The sequence below is a fragment of the Brachyistius frenatus genome, unplaced genomic scaffold (genome assembly GCF_029030835.1).
Source record: "Brachyistius frenatus isolate BFR_SWC_R1_liver_20210118 unplaced genomic scaffold, ASM2903083v1 Contig_38, whole genome shotgun sequence".
In the NCBI taxonomy this organism is placed as follows: Eukaryota; Metazoa; Chordata; class Actinopteri; family Embiotocidae; genus Brachyistius; species Brachyistius frenatus.
The window spans coordinates 3,369,424-3,390,048 of record NW_027210637.1 but is presented as its reverse complement, the minus strand read 5'-3'; the positions used below and the strand labels follow the sequence as shown (position 1 = coordinate 3,390,048).

The 20,625-nt window shown below is 41.2% G+C and overlaps 1 protein-coding gene across 7 annotated transcripts in view; it reads right to left on the bottom strand.

The window, feature by feature from the left end:
- Nucleotides 1-20,625, bottom strand: part of sash1a (SAM and SH3 domain containing 1a) — a 162,483-nt gene that overhangs the window by 40,220 nt on the left and 101,638 nt on the right. For 5 of the 7 annotated variants that reach the window (XM_069701826.1, XM_069701819.1, XM_069701822.1 and 2 more), the window contains one exon: nt 1,744-1,872. In XM_069701826.1, the coding sequence (XP_069557927.1) occupies nt 1,744-1,872 (129 nt within the window). Of the gene's footprint in view, nt 1-1,743; nt 1,873-10,310; nt 10,994-20,625 lie in introns of those variants that run through there. The other 2 variants (XM_069701823.1, XM_069701825.1) reach the window with 2 other exon arrangements.

Here is a 20,625-nt window from a genome sequence, read left to right as displayed (position 1 = left end):
CAGTCCCTTCTCTCTTTCCGACTGGGTGTCTGCCCTTTTTGTCAGTACGTCTAAGTCTTGTATTCTGTCTCTTTCCATGTCTTGGGTATTACTTTCACAATGCCTGTTAACAATATGGTCTAAGAAGACAAATCTTGTCTTAAACTCATTGTATCCATGAAAACTGGGTTGAGAAAAGAGTGCTCTAGACTTGAACATGGCCCAAATCTAAGTTTAGAAAAAGACTATACCAAAATCCAAAGTTCAATCCATAGTGTTGGTTGATGTTGCACATTTGAGAGCTCTCAATAAGGTGTTGTCTGACCTATATTCCTTCCTTCTTGGATTTTCCTTCTCCTCTCCCTGTATTTTGTTGCCAAACTTTGCAGAGTGGCAGGACAGCTGCAGGCTCTCACATTCTCCACTCCTCTTCATTCCCCACATCCTCCTCCCTTCTTCCTCTTTTCACATCCTTACCCTCCTCCTGCACTGGGCTTCAGGCTCAGGTCCCAGTCAGCTCTTTTTCTCGCTTCTCATACACTGGCTGCAAAATCTGCCCTGATTGCTTCCTTTTCCCCTGTTTTATGTCCTCAGGATGAGACCTTCCCAAACTACAAAAATCCCCAAAGGTAATACTTTTTACTGTGAAACTCACACGTTGGGAAAACATAGATCAAAGTGTGTAGCCACACAGAGAGAGCACTCAACCCATGATCAGATACATATCCATAGCTATGATCTCTTATGCTCTCCAAATCCCTCTCCTGAAAGCTGTGAGAACAGGATGCCTGAAGTCATTAAAAGGTAGTGCACAATAAATCAGCTATCCATCTGAGCAACACCTGTCAACCCAACCAAAACCACATGGCTGCCTTCAAGCAGTAGAGGCCTCCTATTAAATTGGAAACAAGTAATGACAGACAAAAATATATGAACAGAGAGAGGGGCTTAAAAAAAGGGAAAACTCAGGTAACATAATACCAATGTGAACAATACTGTATATGTGGATGGAGAACTGAAGAATTATTGGGACCTTACAATGTTACACCTAACAGCATTATTTATTTTTGTTTTGGATATTATACTTTCTCAAAAATCAAATCTGTAGAATAGCAGCAAGCTTCACTCAGAAAAAACAGTGGACTGGCTCTTTTTTGTATTTATTTGCCCAAATGACATTTTCTGAAGGTTCAATTAAATTATAATCGCTATGAATAAGTCATAGAGAAATTATGAAGTTTGCATAAGACTCTACGCCTGTTCTTGTAAGTGTGTGCTGTGGGTTGTGTGCTGCACAAAGCTAGGCCCTCTATAGCAGCACCAGCAGCCAGCATTCCATCATACATTTGCTTGCAGCTTGGCAACCAAAGGGGTGCCCCACTACCCTACATCCTTGTGAAAAGGACACCCCAAACTACCCCATGGACCTCCAGAACACCACTGCATTCACACCCAGAAAAGAAAAAGTGCCTTTGCAGAAAATCTTACACATAAGCACACGTTGAGGTTCTTTCTGTCGCTGTTTTTCCTTGTCGGATTGTTGCCGAAGATTGTGAAAATGACCCTGGTAAAGCTGTGAGACTACTCTAAAAGAGGTGGCTTCAGGGTTTATTATGAGAAAGTTTACAAAATAAAATCATCTAAAAGCATTTGATTGCATTCGAACTGAGGAGAGAGCAAGAAATGCTGTGTGATAGCTTTTTTTTTTTTGTTCAAATCATGTTCCTTTAGGGAAGGTTTTTGTGTGTGAGAGCATGCACTTACCATGTCAAGCTCCTGGGAGACCCTTCGTTTGCGTAGCTCCTCCATGCGGTCACTGACGTCACTAAAGCAGGTGTTGTAGTACTCAGAGTACTCCTGGGCAAGATCATCTATGTTGCCCAGAGAACCATCCTGAAGGGCAGAAGAGAAGGACGGTTTAGCTCGGGAAATACAACATCCTAGGAAAGGAAAGCTAATAATTCTGCTAAAAAAAACCAACATGCCGTCATTGCAAGAACTCCACTATGTACAATTTTATTTTGGAATTGATATTTTTCATAAAACACTTGAAAGGAAAAAAGGCGTTTTTACCCAAATGCACATTTATAAACAAAAATGAGGATGTCACACGGATATAAAGACGATAAATATAACATCATAAACTGAATATTTTGTTGCTTTAGTAGGAAATGGGTACATTTCTGAATTCTTGCGTGACTTTCTTTAGGTGTACACTGTTCTTCTGGACAGTCCCACTAATTTCTAAGCTTCAACTTCTGCAAACTAAGAAAACAAATGCGTTTAATTTGAAATAAGCTGTTCCCATTCACCAATCTGCTGACATACTTCATCCAAACAGAAAAAAACTAAAAAATACTCCACAGTAAAAGTGTTGTATATCAGGCCTATTTATTCATTCTTATCAGGTCCCATTCAATGTCTTTGGCCAGCCGTGGTTTGTTCCTTGGGCTTTATCTTTGTCGAGGCTCATATTAGAGATGCCCTTTACCTCCTCAGACATTCACCAAACTCCAAACCAAACAATGGCTTCCAGCCAGCTACAGTATAGTTTAGGTCAGCACAGTTCCTGCCTTTGTGAGGAAGACATGTTTGGGATTGTGGGAGGAAGCTGTGCTACAAACAGTAAAGAGCTTAGCTCACAAAAAATAACATTCTTTTGTAGGGGAGCAAATACTAACTCGGGTTTTATTTTGGGCTTAAAATTAGCTCGGATAAATTACTTTTATGTAAATCCTCATCTCAGGTTTGGAATAGAGACTGACGTTAGAAAGATCTGGATTATAGTTAATGACATTCGTTAAGTAGCAATGCTACACAAGACCAAACAACAATATCTAAAATATTCATTTGTTCCTTAAATTTAGCCCATACATTATGTTTTAGTAATTTTTGTTGCAGGATGTAAAGCAACCTCTTTTGTACAATGTGGCAAAGAAGACTAACTCCCATCTACTGGCTTGGTAAAAAATGTAGGCCAGTCTAGCGGTGACGGCCAATTCTTGAATATTCATCAGTGTTGATCTAATCTGTGCCAGGCAGACATCTAGCATTGAGTCACTGTGCAGGGTCCGAACAGTCTCTCTCAGTCTCTGTCTTTCTCAACCGGACTCCCTATCTGGGTGCCAGGCCACAAATGAATGGGTCCCTGTGAGTGTGGGTAAGAGCACCACACATGCACCCACACACACCCACCCACCCACCCACCCACACACACACACACACACACACACACACACACACACACACACACACACACACACACACACACACACACACACACACACACACACACACACACACACACACACACACACAGGGGCATAGGGCCTTCTTCAGACACGGGTGTCTAGTCAGAAAAACACACATTAGCATGCATGCAGGGGATCTCAAAAACATCGGACCAAAACAAACTGAGGCGAGCCGATCATAAACAACTCTGCTCTGTGGACACAGTTATGAAATACGGGTTATTAATTGGGTGATGAACACAATATCACTGACAAACAGACGTGTTCTGTCTCGAAAGTTCAGTTCAGCTGGCTGTGATTGATCCTCCCATCTTCCATACTTGAGAAATCCTATTCTGGCCAGACACAGGATTTGACATGATTGAGAATCCCGGTGGGAACACTCCCTGAGCAGACACAGACTTTTCCCTTCATTCCTCACTGACTGAAAGCAACACTCTCATTACAGAACTCCAAAATGTTACATTTACTAACCAAATGCTAAAATTGTGCTGGTCTATCTGGGAGCCACTAAACAGTGTAAACAGTGATGGATTATTTGTGGCAAAAAAGTCAAATTAGTTGAATACGTTTTGCCCCTTTCTGATCCACCAGCAGCGGGAAAATTGTATGCAAACCTCATCTGTAAGGCAGGTAAGGCTCCAAGGCACACTGTGACAGCATGCATCCACTTATGTGCAAACGTTGATGTGTGCGTGCGTAGATGGGATTCCTCCAATTCTCCAGTGACATTAGCTCATGGGGGAGCAGCACAGCACAGCACAGCTGACCCTCACACCCCACCTCCACCACCACCACCTTGTAAAGTGACTCTTCACTTCACATGCTCTGTTATGTGTATCAACTGCAAGACGGCGGCACGTGAGCGCAAGGGTAAAAAGGGAAAATGCCTTTTGGCAAACCGCAACAGGCGAGGGGACGAGTTAAGAAAGGTGAACCAACTGTTTTCCCATGTGTGTCTGCACATGAACAAGTGTTTAGTCCACATTTTAGAGTGAATCTGTCAACGTGGGAGTGAAAGGTGGAAAAGCTGACAAAGGACCTCAAATCATGTTTAGAAATTAGGGGAGAGAGGAGGGGGTGGAGGCCAGGACAAGGGATGATTTGTGGGATATGGGCAGCTGTGGGGTGATGGCAGATGAAAACATCTGGAGCCTGGGAACAGAAATCCTTCATCCAGAAGAGATTATATTGATATGGGTCTCTGTGTGTTAGCACATGAAGCTAACCAGTATCATGGATGTTTAAAACACAGTTGAGACTAATGCTGGTTAAGGTGATGTAACAGCTACTCCACCCTGGATGTGAGGGAGGCCAACTCCCCATTTTGCCTCAAACAATAGCAACAATACACACACAAAAAAACAACACCCAGGCAAGAATGTGGGAGTGACTTTGTGCGTATTTACAGCGAAAAGAGTGTCATTTTCTGTCCAAGTCCAAGACACTGTGAGCTCCATCAAGATGGCTGGCTTCTCCCAGTGTACAGCTGAGACTTGTCAGACCCGAGTGAAAAAAACTGTTACATGTCTGTTCCAAGAGTTTGTGCAACTCTAAACAGAAAATGTTCTGAGAAAGTGTGATGGGTTATTGTTGTAGAAGACACTTGTCTGGTAAGTGTTAAAGCCATCACTGTGTTCACAACTGCCATGTTGCTCCAACATCAAAACACATTACTGGTGTTGCACCACAGTAGATCACTATTCCAGTAATGTGTGATATGATTGCTACTGAACCATTACCAAGTGAGTTGCACATGATGCATTGCTACTGAGCAGTGGAGATGATTAAGAACCATTAGAGATGTAAAAATAGACTTAAACCCTCATCTGTTATGTATATAATCAGCTCTAGAACTGGAATATAAATGTATACACCCTATATGCTACCAAAAAGCAGCAAGCCTGAGAATGGACACTGCATGAAGGCTCAGTAGCCTCTGGTCAATTGGCTGTGGAATTCCTGGAATTCTTACCAACAAAGGTGTTTGACTCTACAGACGTTCAGTGAGTCAATATAAAGCAGCATCTCTTTAATCAAGAGGAAGTGTTGAGTGCTGTGTTGAACCTCTATATCTTGTGTTTCCAGTGTTTATAACAGTTGTTAAAATGCACCAAGGACTCTTCCATTCTGTTAGCTACTGAGCCTGTAGTGTATATTTTGTATTTAGTTGTAACAACCTACAAATATGCATAATCCTTATCAGTTTAAGAAGCCATGATATGGCAGACAATAATCTGAAAGATTATTTAACATGGATTCTACCTGTTTTGACCCACTCATAATTGACAAAGTGTCTGGGTTTTGGGTTGTCACGATGACAAACAAACCTGGGTCAGCTATTGTAGTATACACAGACATCACTGAGAAGCCACAGAATTATAACATCTTGTAGATTTCATCAGTTGAGGAAAGATAACTGTGATGATAGAGTTGACTGAATACTGAAGAGGTGCAGTTGTGTTTTCTTAACCTGGTTATGTTATGAAGGTGATCTTGAGTAGTAACATTGATCTGAAAGTGCCACTGTCTAAGTGTGAGTTTTTATTTTGCTAGAGTTATACAAGCATTGCCAATATATTTAATATATATTAATTTTTTTTTGTTTTAATTATTTTAAGGAAATTCTAAAAGGGGCAGTCGACTGTTGAAGTTTCCTGAAGACAGAACACCTGAAGGGTACTACACCAAAACAATATCTTGTAAAGTTATTACAAATTCCAAAACCAGCATGGAAGGCAATGACAACTTGCTCAGGAATCACTGCTAATTCACACAGCTAATCTCCGAATACAGTTACACCCATCTCGTGTTTTTTACAACATGTTGCAAAGTGTCTCAGAGAAAGTCCTTGATCATTGATTGTGGAAAAAGACATTACAAAATGCTGAAAGCCAAACATGTTTGCTCTGCTCTACCTTTTAGGCTCGCATTTCTTCATTCATCATACTGGGGCTCAGTTACGCAGGGGTTGAAATAGTAGTGTACATGGCATTAACTATTGTTACAGGGTTGGCCTTGTGACTACCCGCTCTCCAGGGGAAAGAATAATGACAACAGTTCACAATAGAGCCATGCATCTGATGTGATGTTATGTTAGAACATCAGTAGTACATTCACTTTCAATTGCTAGCAACCTCAAGACAGGAGTGGCAGGTTGAAATTGCCACCAACTGATTTATCATGTTGTATTTTACTGATGTTTTGTTAAGAAGGGAACCACGAGAGTTGTCCAGATTTGGCTTGAATCATTAACACACACCTTAAACCCAACACAAGGCAGGTAGATGCAAACAGTGCTGTGCCATGTTGCATCACCCAACTACAGCAGCTCTGAAAATATGTTGGAGATTTCCACAAAGCACAAGGTCAGTAGATGTCTGACTAAAAGCTTTGATGTTTGGCCTTAGGAGCCAACAGTGGACAGCTGTTGAGGAGGGTAAGGCCAGGGGCCACAGCTCACTCTTTTCAGAGAGCTTCCTCAGGATATCCGTGGCTTGAGCAGAACAGTGCTCTGCCAGATCTGTGACCTCAATAATGAGAGGAGGGGAGGGGGAGCAAAGGAGAAGTTAGCAGACTTAGGCCAGGCAACAATAGACAAGATCAGGCTGTTATAGACTGTGTTGGAATATTATCGGCGAAGACATGAAGTACATATAGTTTGCCAGACAAATCCTCAAGCATATGCGCCACTATGTACAAAATGTTATGTGGGAGGAAGCACATGGGGGTCACATCATCTAACAATATGTTTCCCAGACAATATCAATAATCATGTCTCAAGAGCAACACTACTTCTTTGGATTTAGCGATGAAGCACTGTCTCCTACATAATCAGTGCTTTTCAAATAGACAAGCTCCCACCCACGCCGTGTAAAACTCCACAAAACCGCCTTCAAAAAGAGAAGGATTCCCTGCAGGCAAGTAAAATAATTCCACACAGCCTCGGCTCTAGATGACCTTACAAGCAAAAACAGGGAAAGTTCCTGGAGAGGAGCAAAGAGGGACTTAGTGTATTAGTGACTGTCAGCTGTCCAAGATAGTGATGAAATCTTCTTGACAGAGAGGGCACAATTTGAAGCTAGGTCTATGAAAAGGCATGTCTGAAAATCTGCCGCATCGCTCCTCTACACTTCATTGGGAAATATGGTAGTTATTAAAACTGAATCCCACACACTCGAAGAACATTTTGCCAAATATGGACGCAATGGAGAGGAACTGGAATCTAGATTAACTCAGCGATCCTAACGTCTTATAGGTTATGCTGAGACAAAAATCTCTGTTTAAAGTCGGTCAGTTTTGGGTCAATTAACATTTAATAAACAAAGTTCAGATCTAAGGAATGCTTCCAGAAGTGGGGTGGGACTTGCAGGCATCTGTACATCCAACCACTTAGAACAGTTACAGCTTCTGCGCCATACAATCCTAAACTGCCTTTGACTTTTAATTAGTTCAAGGGCTAGTTCCTCGCTTTCAACCGCAAATAAATGACTGGCTTTCTTAGGTATTCTTATTAAACACATTCCTCTACACGTTAGTGTGTATGGTTAACCTCAGAGAGAGGGGGCCCCCAAGAAAATATTGCAGACTGAATTAGCCTTTGATTAACAGTCAAAACATGATGAAAACTGACTTTGAAGGGCAAATATAGATTGCATTATGTAGACAAACTCTTTTCTGTGGGCTATTTTAATACATATCAGTGCTGTCACTTGCATATTAAAAGTAGTTCTAAAATTTGGTATGTGTGCTGAGACACAGTAATCAGTGGAAGACAGAGTATAGTAAGCATGTCGAGCAGATCTTTATCAAGTTGGATATCTATCTGTCAAAGTATGTAGGCCTGCTCTCGTGTGTGGGGAGCCAAGACCAAACACATTTGTAACAGTGAGTTAAGATGGGTCAACAGGCCCGGGGCAAACACAAATGTAAAGGGCATTCCCATTCAGGCTTCCGAGGAAAACAAAAGCCATTGAAAGTGCAATGGTTATTTGTAGCGTTTCCATTATTTTGCGATACCAGATATGGTGTTCATTGTGCTCTGAATCTGACAATGTGTTTAAAGATAGGAGCCTGCGTAAATTGTGAAAATAAAGTTCACTATAAAGGGCAAGTAAGTTAAGATTTCAGTGTTAGCAGCTTTTAAGTGCCACTTACACTATTTAAGACAAAATCATGCACTATTCTAAATAGTCTGATCTTGAAACAAAATCACAAGCAAAGAAATAAAGGTAAATTTAACAATATTTACTTTACAAATTATGCCCGCATGCAAATGATCACCAGACATTCATTCACTTTCAAGGAAAGTAATGAACAGAAAATGATGCATTGTCATGCTTGTTAAACTAGTTGTAGTATGAAAAATGTACCTGCTGAACCTGATGAAGACACTGGCTCTCAGCAGCCAAGAAGGTCCATCAAGTTCTGTACTTGAACTTCTAATGTTTCTGGTATTTGGTAGGATAATAAGATGGTCGCAGGGATTTATGCCAGCCCAATACTCAACATGTAAACTCGTAAAGTGATACAATAGAAGGAACTAGATTCCAACCATTTTTGAGGTCACTGATTTTGAAATAATGTGAGTATGCGCCAAGACAACAGGAAAGTTAGCTCAGGATTTTGGAATAACTTCAGACAGTGCTTCAGGATGTTTATTGGCATGGTGATTAGCTACTTAAAATTAATGTTGCTGTTTGTAAATGCCTGAAGAATGGCAATGTCAACAAAACAAATCTTGGACATCCACAATATATGGACATTTCATTCATTATGACCTTCATATTTACTATAATACCCTTCCTTTATGTATATTATCAACCTGTGAAAGCATTTAAAGGCGATTGATCACAACATAGTGATTGTTGAGAATAAAAGAATTCAAAAAGACATGTTGCTGTATATGTTTGTGTGTTTCAGTTCAAGGGGGGAAAGACAACAAAGATGAGCACAGCCTCAGACAATTGCCTCCAGAGCAGTAAAGCTGGATAAATTGCTGGCTGGGAGCCAAGTCTCCTACCGAGTGTCACAAGGCAGCACACACACACACACACACACACACACACACACACACACACACACACACTTCAGTGCCAGACTTAACCAAATTAACACCTCTGTCTTCACAGACTGAAAGTGACTGCAACATTTGGTCAGCAGATCAATAAGATACCATGTAGCCTGTTAAAATTAAGATTGCGTTTGCAGCTTAGCACAGCAGTGTCACAAGAATCTGTGTTGATACAACATCAAGCACCTCTAAGAATCACTTAAACATGTAAACAGGCACAAATATGGAAAGTGCACTAAATCTGACTGAAATAATGCAGTTCACAAAGAAAACAAGGCACTCAAAAGTCATTATGATCAAAGGGAGCTGGGGAATCACCCTTAACTTATTAATATGACAATTAGTTAAAAGTTACAGTTAATGTACTGCCACATTTGCTTGGGATCTAGACCAAAGTATCCCTCAGCATTTATAGTTTTATGTTTGATGGTGTTATCATCAAGTTTACAATATAAAAAGTACCCATATCCTCAATTGAAGGCAGCCACAAAAGCATGCACTTGGAGAATAATTATATTCCGAGTTTCTGGCCTTGCAGTGAGGCTTCACTGGCCTGCATCAAAGGAAAACAAAATATATTGCAAGGAATTACACCAAATGCCCAACAGCCACAGAGCGCATGGAAGCGCACACAAGCACACACACACACACACACACACACACACACACACACACACACACACACAGAGTAAAACGGGTTAATTTTTCAGAGCATAACCTACCACTTTCAATCGACTCCTGTTTACACTGAGGTCCGACTCAACTGTATGAACATATCACGAGCAGCCTACAGCTGAACCACCGGAATACAAGACTCGAAGTGGAGAGCTGGTGGATTTTTAAACTCGGGCCTACACAGACGCGCTGCCAAGTGTTGTTTTGATTTGCATGTAGTTGTTCCCTATCACTCAATCTGCAAATCAGTGTCAACATGGAGGACGAGGGTGAAAAATCGGAGTTAGTCGTCAGTCAATGATCGTGTCACCCCCTCTCCCACAAAAACTTACCAGCATCCCCATAACGTCAGTCCACAGTTGGGAGAAGCTGTCGGGCGCTGCAGCAGCGCTGTCTGCCCGGGGCTCTTCGGAAGACGCACCGGTCTCCTGATCCCCGTCCATAGTGTTAGGAAATGTGTCTACACTCAGACCAGTACGGTGCTAGGCTTGAATTCAAGCCCACAGGTAACGACCTGATCACCAGCAGTAAAGAAGTTATCGGTGCCAAGGCTGATCCTACACAAAGTTGCCCTGGACGCACCGGCGAAAAGCTCCAACATTGCCTGGCACAGTTCGAAGCTTAGTACGTAAATCGTGTCCAGACATGTTAAAGAAACTCCCAAAACAAAACGTGCGTTGCATTCAAATAATAACCCCCCCAAAAGGAAAGAAAGGCGGTCTTGAATTGTGAGGACCCAAAACTGGTCATTCGTCTGAAAACTCCAAAGTGGGGTGTTCCCTGCGCCACAGTCCGGACAGCACGGATCGTGGTCGGGCGCAAACCAAAGCCCACGCCGGGGAGGGGGTGGGGGGGGGGGGGGGAGTCTTCGAAGTGGGCCAAAAGTTTCCAAAAAGTCAGTGGAATCCCTTTATGGGTGACAGAAAAGTGTCTAAAGTAGTGCGGCGAGCACACACAAGCGTCTTTACATTACAAAAAACTTCGAGTGAGAGAACGCCCGGAACACAGAGCCAATCCTCCAAACACTGCGCCTCCGCCTCCCCCTCCCTTCACCTCTCTCTTTCTTTCTCCCCCATACACTCCTCCCAACAACACATGACAGCAGAGGAAAAACACTTGTCCTGTATTAAGAGCACAATTTTCAGGAATTAACTCACACAGTTGATTAATCCTTAATAGTAAAATACAACGGGTTTGTTTTTCATGTAAGCAGTTATTTACATCACGTGTTTGTTTGAGTAATCTATTATAATTTGGCTTCAAGAAACTTTTTCTTTACCACCTGAACATAACTGGGAAGTTTCAATTATCTGCTGTACTCACTGGTAACTTTGCAGTGACCTGTTGCCTTCTGTGAATATTTTGAATGGAGAATTTATAGTTTTGCTAAAATCTTATATTGTCAAATTTTAGTTTTATAGTTCATGTTTTATCTCATGCAGACATGTTTTCCACTAATACATCTCTCCAGCCTGTATTGAATAGGGACTGTGAACAAAGCACATTCTCCACACAATTGTCTGAAAAACAAAAAAGCGCATGGGAAAAATGTTACGGTGCCCTATGCCTGCAGCAACTTGTACAAAATGTACAAGGGTGACAGACAATGACACAAAAAACATAAAACTTTAATCAAAATCATTGCTGCAGATGTCATTTGAATACAAGCAGAATAAAAAGAAGTACGTTATGTACAAGCATGAAATTGCCCAGCTATCGTGTCTGATCAGCCGTTTGTGATGTTCCGCCAGCAGGCTTCTCTATTGTTATGAACAAGTCCTGAAACTGTCTCTGTTGTTGTCAGCAGCACATTTTCTCAGAGCAGCCACAGCTGCCAGGTCTTGTGACAGAAGCCAGAAGGACCAGAAGACGGAGGAAGAGACAGAGAGGAAGACTGAACATTTGACCGTTCCTCACTCAGCTCCCTTCGCTGCGATTTTCAAATGCAGCTTTACCTGCTGTTTACCACAACAGTCGACAACATCACATGCAGCCAGAACATGCTTTTTAAAACAATCAAAGTAAAGAGAGCAGCCCAGAGGAAAAAAAACAACTGTTAACCCCACATTCCTTTCAGTAACCATGTAAAAGGCGATCAGCTACATAATAATCCGCCGGGCTACAGTTTCCCTTGTAGTGCTAACAAATATGTGCTAGGAGGCATACTGTCAATTATGTATGGTGCAAAAGGCTCCCATACATTTTACTAAGGTATCTGCATCCTTGGCAAAAAAAAAAATCTACAAATGATCAATCAATGTGTGTACAATCTCATTTTATCAGTATATTTATATAAAGGTATTCATTATCGAAACAAGGCTCTAAAGCAGTGAGGTCTGCAGCCATGACAGAAGCCCTCTAACACCGTATGTAAGCACAGTGGCACTTTGATCTAAATGCTCACATCAGCATGCTAACAAGTTGACAAGTAAACATTATACCGGCTAAACAGCTCCGTTTTTAGTGTTTGCATGCTAACATGTGCTAATTTGCATGGAGCACAAAATATAGCTGAGGCTGACGGGAATTAAATTAGCTTGTGTTTCATCAATACATAATGCAGGAGATAAAAGGTGATGACATCGGGCTATTTATAATGCATCCTCTGGAGACCATGAATGTTTCTTCCCAAACAGCAATCACTTCAATACTTGTCGAGATATTTCATAAAAAACACAAGCGTCAACTTTATGAGAAAAAGTCTGGCAGTCAGCAGACTCCGTCAGATCCGTGCTAAAGGTCTGTGCAATATAAAGTTAATGCATGAAGGTATTTCAGTGTACACCAAAGTGGTAGGATACCTGACAGAGCCAATGCTGCTTGCATGGCAAGAAATGGATTTTGGAATTTGCAGTTTTCCACTGACCAGAAAACCAATTATATTATATTATCCAAGTGACTCCTCCTTCGCTGGCTCTGCTGATTCCTTTATATACAATATCCTGGTTCAAAGTCTGTGTAGGTGACGAATGACTTTTACAGGTCTTGGATGAGTGGCAGCTGCTCAACAGTATCGTGCTTGCAATCTAAACACACAGAACACAGACAGAAAACACATTTAAACAAGAGCAGTTTTGTTGGCTGGAAAGTTGACAGTGGGGGGGGGGGGGGTTTGCACTGCCCACCTCGCATCTGTAACCGAGGAGTGGCAGCAGCAGCAAGGGATAGGACTGCGAGTGTGTGTGTGTGTGTGTGTGTGTGTGTGTGTGTGTGTGTGTGTGTGTGTGTGTGTGTGTGTGTGTGTGTGTGTGTGTGTGTGTGTGTGTGTGTGTGTGTGTGTGTGTGTCCATACTGCCATTACATTGTTTGATTGACCATCAGTTCTCTGCTGTTTTTACAGAACGGTGACCTAGTTGTGATCTGTAGCAGTGATTTGAAGGCGCCACCCTGATCTGCCTCTTGTTCCCAGATAGAGGAAAGTGTTGGAAGTCATCCCTCACACACACACACACACACACACACACACACACACACACACACACACACACACACACACACACACACACACACACACACACACACACACACACACACACACACACACACACACACACACACACACACACACACCATTCTATACACACAAACACTTATGCCAAACTGCCATTTACCCAAATATGAGTCAGTGTGACCCCCACCTGGAGCGCCTCAAACAGAGGGGTCAAACTGTAAGTGAGGAGAGGACGAAGCCTGTTGACTCAGTACACACTCATCAAACACTGCTGGTGTGAGTCTGTATGTATAGCTGCCAGCTTTCTGTCTTTTCACACCAACCACTTATCAAGGTGTCACGTTGCCAGATGTTACAGAGGAAATAAAACTCTCTTGTTACTTCACCAGATGCTAATTACACATTTATTACATGTTAAAATCTTCCCTTTTACATATTTTTGGGCGTAAGATTTAACGTCAAGATTTGGTCAGAAAGGAGGACAAAACGTGCAACAGACAAACTGCAACCAATTCACTGTCTATAAATTTATTGTAAAAGTGGAATGGGGGCACTTAATTCATAGCTTTAAAAATACAGGAGGTTCCTTCATGACAAGGATGATGTCATGAATATGAAATGCTCACGTAGGTTTACTTTGAAGATTGTCTTGAAAGCTTCAGGACTTTGACTGCATTCCAAATGGTGTCAAGAGTTATATATATATATTTTTTTTTAAATCACACGTTTACCATCTTTCATTTGTCTTCTTTCATGTCTTCTACGAGCTTTCATTTTTATTTATTATTAACAGTTTCATCGTCTTCTTATATGCTGATCCTGGTGGATTCCTGTGTGAATGGTGTCATCAGGTTTTAGAAGATGCAGGAAAACCTCAGGAGTGGACAGAGACAGGAAGAATTTATATTTGACATGCTGAAGCCGTATCAGCATGGGGTCATGATCAGTGTATCTGTTTCCTGAATATAAAGCTGTTTTTAAAATCCTGTTTTCACCAATTAGAGCCAATAGTCTAGTGGGGCTGCTTGTCCAACCATCAACATGTCCAAATGTTGCCTTTCCTAATGAGAATGACCCATATTCTTGTCTAGTGCTCTACATATGCAATAATTTACTTGGAACTAAATCTGGAACCAGGCGGGAAAAGGTGGAATAATTTAGGATGGGCCAAGAGGAAGTGTTCACCCCGACTTCCATTTGCAAACAGAGGATCAGGGAAGATCACAATGTGTCTCTGAGCTATCAATACAGACATGAAGGCATTGCAGATATTTTATCTACAAAGAATCAACTGAACTCCCACCCGTGTCTTTTAATTAACCCCTTAAATACTCCCACAAGCTAAGACATTTTAAACACTCAGATAAACATCCGTCAAGGCGGTAGGTTTTCCCAGTATGTAATTTTCCACTGGAGATGACTCAGCAAGATTATCACAAAACCAGGTATCTTGTCTAAACCCACTCATTAGAGACGAGGGTTGAGCTGAGAATCTCTCTTTAACACTGATCACATAAGAATAATAAGTATCAAACTGATCAAAGTGAAATAATTATATGGAGTTCGTCAGGCAAAATTGATATTTATGAAATAATATGGTTGTGAAAGGTAACCAATTTGTATTTCCAACGGTGCGCTGTTAACGCTAAAAGGTGGAGCTAAGAGGAGGCATACATTTAAGGGATAGAGGAGACTGAAAACAACCCTGACACTGAGGAGAAAATGGGAGACAGAGATAGAAAAAGAATGCAGATCATGTTAAAACAAAGCCGGGCTGGACCTCCCCTGATAGTGAGAGTGACCCTTCGTGGAGGTCAGTGACCCCAGGGCTTAAAAATAGTTCCTTGGGGAGTCACGGACCCCACTGGCAGGGGTGATTAACAACATGGTGGACAGACATCAAAGGCACCACCAGAGCACTTAAGGATTGATATATACACACAACACTGATGCATACATGTATACTCTCTGCAGTTTACACACTCATACAACAACTGTGAAACAGACTAGTAACATTTTGGAAATCAGCTCTTCATATGTTGATTAATGGAACTGAAAGGATGATATATACTTAAGCTATGTAGTCACCTCTTCTGCTCTGATTACTGAATCTTTAAGCCTTTTTGTCACACTATATTTGATATCTTTCCCTTTTTTCCCAACTTACCATGCTTTATTAGCTAATTGGATCGAAAGTCCTGAACCCCTATCCCTTTCGTCTTCAGCTTGCTTTCTCTCTGTGAATAATTGGGATCAAGATTTTTACATCATTAATTCCGCTTAGTCGCTGAGTCTTAGGCCTGACAGTCCCTCTGCATTTTCTTTGAACCATTCTGAAAGTGAGCATTAGTTGCTCATATTTATCTGTGTGGGCATGCATGTGTGCCTGTGTGTATCTTAATGCGCAAGAAAATGTGTGTGTGTGTGTGTGTGTGTGTGTGTGTGTGTGTGTGTGTGTGTGTGTGTGTGTGTGTGTGTGTGTGTGTGTGTGTGTGTGTGTGTGTGTGTGTGTAATGAGTGAGTGGGCAGGCGGGCAGGCAGGCAGGCAGGCCAGCCCCACTGTGCTTCACACACCACTGAGTCTTGTGTGGGAGTTATTACACAAGCCCAATTAGCATGACAACTAATTACCGTTTCCCTGGTCCCCTCCCCCAGCTAAGCAACTCATTAAATTAAATCAACATGCTGATCTTCCCACTGAAAACAATGCTTTAAGGGAGTATTAATGATCGCCTGGCGCTTGCTGTTAGTGCGTCCTCGGTATTATTTTTCATGGCGTGGTCAACCGTAACACTGCAGTCTTTTGAAAGCTGGGGAAATGTTAACTTCAAATATCAACACAGGAATTATTGCTGGGCTAGAGGGAGAGAGAAAAGAGAAAAAAGAAAATGACAAACTGAGCGAGGGAGGGATAAACACAGAATGTGATATGCACAGACAACAGAGAGAACACTGAGAACAACAACAAAGAGATAATAGAACAAGAGATGAAGGTCTGCCCGGGGTATGAGGTGCATGTGATGACCAGCGGCGAGTAGCTGCATACACTCTGTGGAAACTTCACAAACAGCTCATGCAGTGTATGGTATGTCAGGAAAAAAAACTATCTGGATCCAGAGCATTGGGAAGGAAAGTGTGAATCTGTCTACCTGCATCTGACAGGATAATATAACATGATATTCTGTGTGTGTTTTAACATGATGCAGGAATTCAGGACGAAGGCGAGAAAGTCAGTGTCATTGAGGTGCTATGAGGATAAAGAAAAAAAAACAGGCCTGGGAAGAAGCAGGAGGTTCTCAATGTTTGTTGCAACATGACCTGCTGACACTATTGTTAACACAGACAAAACATTTTCAAAGGAATTTCTACAGTCTACAGTGAATTATTTTATACCTCCCACAGCTACAATAATTTCCGACTGGTATTTACAGGTCGCTATCCACGCTTTCAATAATTTACTGGTAATTGCAGGCTCCTTTAATGTGCTTTGTGTAGGGGGAAAAAAAACACTAATATAAAAACAAGGCATATTTCTGCTAAGCCCTGGATTCCCAGATTCTCCATGCAGTGAACGCCTCTGTCGCCATGTGGTAGATGATTATGTTACACTATTGTGTGTGTGTGTGTGTGTGTGTGTGTGTGTGTGACTATGTGAACTGAGATTCCAGGGTGTTTTAATCAGGCACGACTGAAACGACAGACGTTGTTTTGGATGTAAGCAAGCTTCGAAAAGGGATATGAGCAGCACTGTATGAAAGGCCAGAGTCCTTTAGCTTGGTGCATATTTGCAGGCACGGGATGTGTGTGAAAAAGAGAAAAGACTGAATGGTGTCCACAGGTGTGCTTGGAAATAACAAGAACAGGGTTTGTTTGTATGTTTGTTTGTTTGTTTGTTTGTTTGTTTGAGTGAGTCCACAGGTGCAGACAGAGGAGATGTGTTGGTCTCAGTACAGATGGAGGTCATGAGACTCGGCTGGCAGCTGTGTTGGTGTCAGGATGGCACTGCCAGGCTTACAGCTTACATCCAGTGTCTCATCTCACTCTGTGTACTGGAGGTCGGCACTGGATGTACTGTGACAAACATCTGTCACGCTTTTCTGGACAAAATAAGTTCCAACAAAGAAGAACTACTTTCACGTGACCTAAACTTGACTTCCGTAAAAAAACAACTTTCAAAAGCAATATCTATAAATAACTCTTTAGAAATGAGAACATCGTTGAACCCTAACAGGACAGAATTCAGTGTTGATTTTCATGGTGGAAAAAGTAAAATCACTTAATTGTTTGACTGTCAATGTGTGAAGAGTTGAAAATGTCTGCACTGTAACTCATTCACTTTTCCCTGAAAGTTATTTAATCTGTAACAAACAAAACCGAAACACTTCCATAAAAATTCCTACAACTGATAAAAAAAAAAAATTGATTTTAAGAAATATTCTTGATAGTAGTGGCCTAATGTATGAAAGTAAACTTATTAAAAAACAGTATGTATTTTATGCAACCTGTGGTAATAAAGTAAGAACATATCCGACTAGATAATACTACTGAAAAAACTAGCGGAATGCAGCTTTAATCTAGAAAAAAAAAAAAACAATTTAGTGATGTGTCTTTCTTTACCCTGATTAGACTACACTGCTTTATCATGGGTCTCTTACGTATCAGTAGCTTTCGTCTGGGTATGTTTTGACATCTTTTCTTACACTTTTCTAAACCCTTTCAAAATGCTACTTCGTCTTTTCTGTGTTTCACTTTGAGTCCCTCTAGCTGAGAAGGAGGCAGTGAAATGGGACATAGTGGTTCCCCCTGGTGTTGTCAAATATACCTACAAGCCACAGAGCACATGGCGTCCTCACCCCTGCAGGACACTGGACGGTCTATTAAGTCCTCTTTGCACATCTTTTGTTTTTATGTCAAGTCAGCCAGTCTGCCATATGTTATCCTCTGAGCTAGCTACAGTAAAAATAGGCTTGGCCTCAATGTTATTAATGACCATGTGTGCTGTGAACACACTGCGTAATTATCTCCTGCAGTTTCATCCAAAGCTCAGTTTTATATTGCTTGCTTTCAGGTTTATAGGACCCCAATACACACTCAGGAACGCAGGCATGCATGCGCATTCAAGCTTATACACACACACACACAGCTATAGGTGAGCTTTGCCTTTACTGTACTATGCCAAAGCTAACAAGACAGTAGCCAGTAGGGCTTGATAAAGATTTTATGGGACTACCGCTGCTGTTTTCCTCGACCTAAATACTCTCACCTGTTGTCTCAGCTAACGTTTGCATGGAGTTTGCAAACGTCACCACAGAGAGGAGGAGAACAAATATTGGTCCAACGTTTAAGGATTAAACTCACAAAAGCGTATTTTAGCACTTTTAATGTCTGTAGTGCAAGAGTTTATTTTTTGGAATCTGGACGACTAACTGTAAAAGCTACAGGCATGTGTTTGTTTGGGAGCCCCCATAATTAATGAAACTAGAGGACAGAAAACATACAAGTTCCACAGAGGAAGAGAAAGAGAGAAAGTGTCCACACAGCACACACTCATCCATGCACTCACTGATAGAATAAGGAGCTGTATCCCTGTAGATTTATATCCCGTTCAGAGCACCAAATGCTGAAGACATGGCTGACATTTGGTTATGTATTAGATGTTATAATAACTTGTTACTAGGCCAGCCCCAGGCTGCTGTGGTGCACCGTGCTGTAATTACTGTCAGCATTCACACAGCCATCATATATCTTACACACAACCCGCGACACATGATCTGTCACACATAGCCTATTTGGCTATTTGCACATTAGAGGCAAATAAACAGCCATGTTAAAATACGTGCTGAAAAATCGTATGGATTGCAAAAGTGGATGAATATCAAAACCTCAGTGGAGAGCGGTTTTCAACACAAATATGAGCCTCAACGCTCTGTGCTGTTTTATTATTATTGTTTTATACTGTTAAATATATCGGTAAGTAATAGTTTATTATTCCCACTCCTCATTCCTCTCGTTCCTGTCCATTTATATTGCTTCCAGACTTATAGTGGGACATTTAGTTTTCAGCTTGTATATTTATGTCCTTTAAAGTGACCAAACTTTCTGTTTTCTGGTTATAGTTTAAATTGTAAACTTCATTTTGGTGTAAGAATCACAATTTGACACTGAGTGAAAAATCATTCAGAACTATAATTTCTAAATGATTTATCCGAGTTTACATTCGAAACTATTAGAGCAGCACAATTAATAATGTTTCTTCATAAACTGTGTAGATGATTGGCAGTCAGAACAACCAATCCGCTGCTATGCTATTCCTTCAAAAACACTTTCAGGCGTCTCTGTGTGTGTATATACACGTATGTGTGTGTGTGTGTGTGTGTGTGTGTGTGTGTGTGTGTGTGTGTGTGTGTGTGTGTGTGTGTGTGTGTGTGAAGCACAGTTTCAATCTGTCTCTCTTGTCTGGTTGGCTGTCTACCCGAAACTCAACCACACAACACACAAACATAATGCAAGCTCAGCTCAACCACTGTAGCCCTCCACTTTCACAGGAATTTCCCCCCCATTTCAGCCCAGAGGATCCTGCTTACACTGACAGAATATGAACCCAGTGGCAGCACTGAGCCACGGAAACACAAAACAAAACTTGTATATTTTCCTAATGACTTGAAGAGGTTCAAATGGTGACGTACAAAACGCTGGTCAAACCTTTGGGACGTGCTCTCAAACAATTCAATTTGATGCTAATATAAAGAAAAGAGAGAGGAGATTTATGTGAGTTAAATCTTTCTGTTCTTTTTAATCTGCCGGGGTCCATTCAAGGCTTTGGGTCTTTAGTTTAAAATCAATAAAACGATACTTGGCTATAAAATAATTCAACAGGCAATAAAATAAACTTGCGTTTGACTTACTGTCACAGTCCTCGTGTTTTAAACCAAATTCAAAAATTATAAAAATAAAGCTCCAACTTGAGCTCGGTAACAATAGTGTTTCTATACATGTGCTGATGTGACACCTACGTTTTTAGTGATTTACAATACTTTTTTCAAAATCTGTTGCTGTGCAAAACAAACTAAACTTTCGTTGAATAAAAAAGTCTGAAATTGATGATGATTTTGAACTATTTGAAAGACAATTACAGATCTAACCAGGCATTTGATGCTAGGTCTAAACACTGTGGTTTCTGATTCAAGTTACAATCA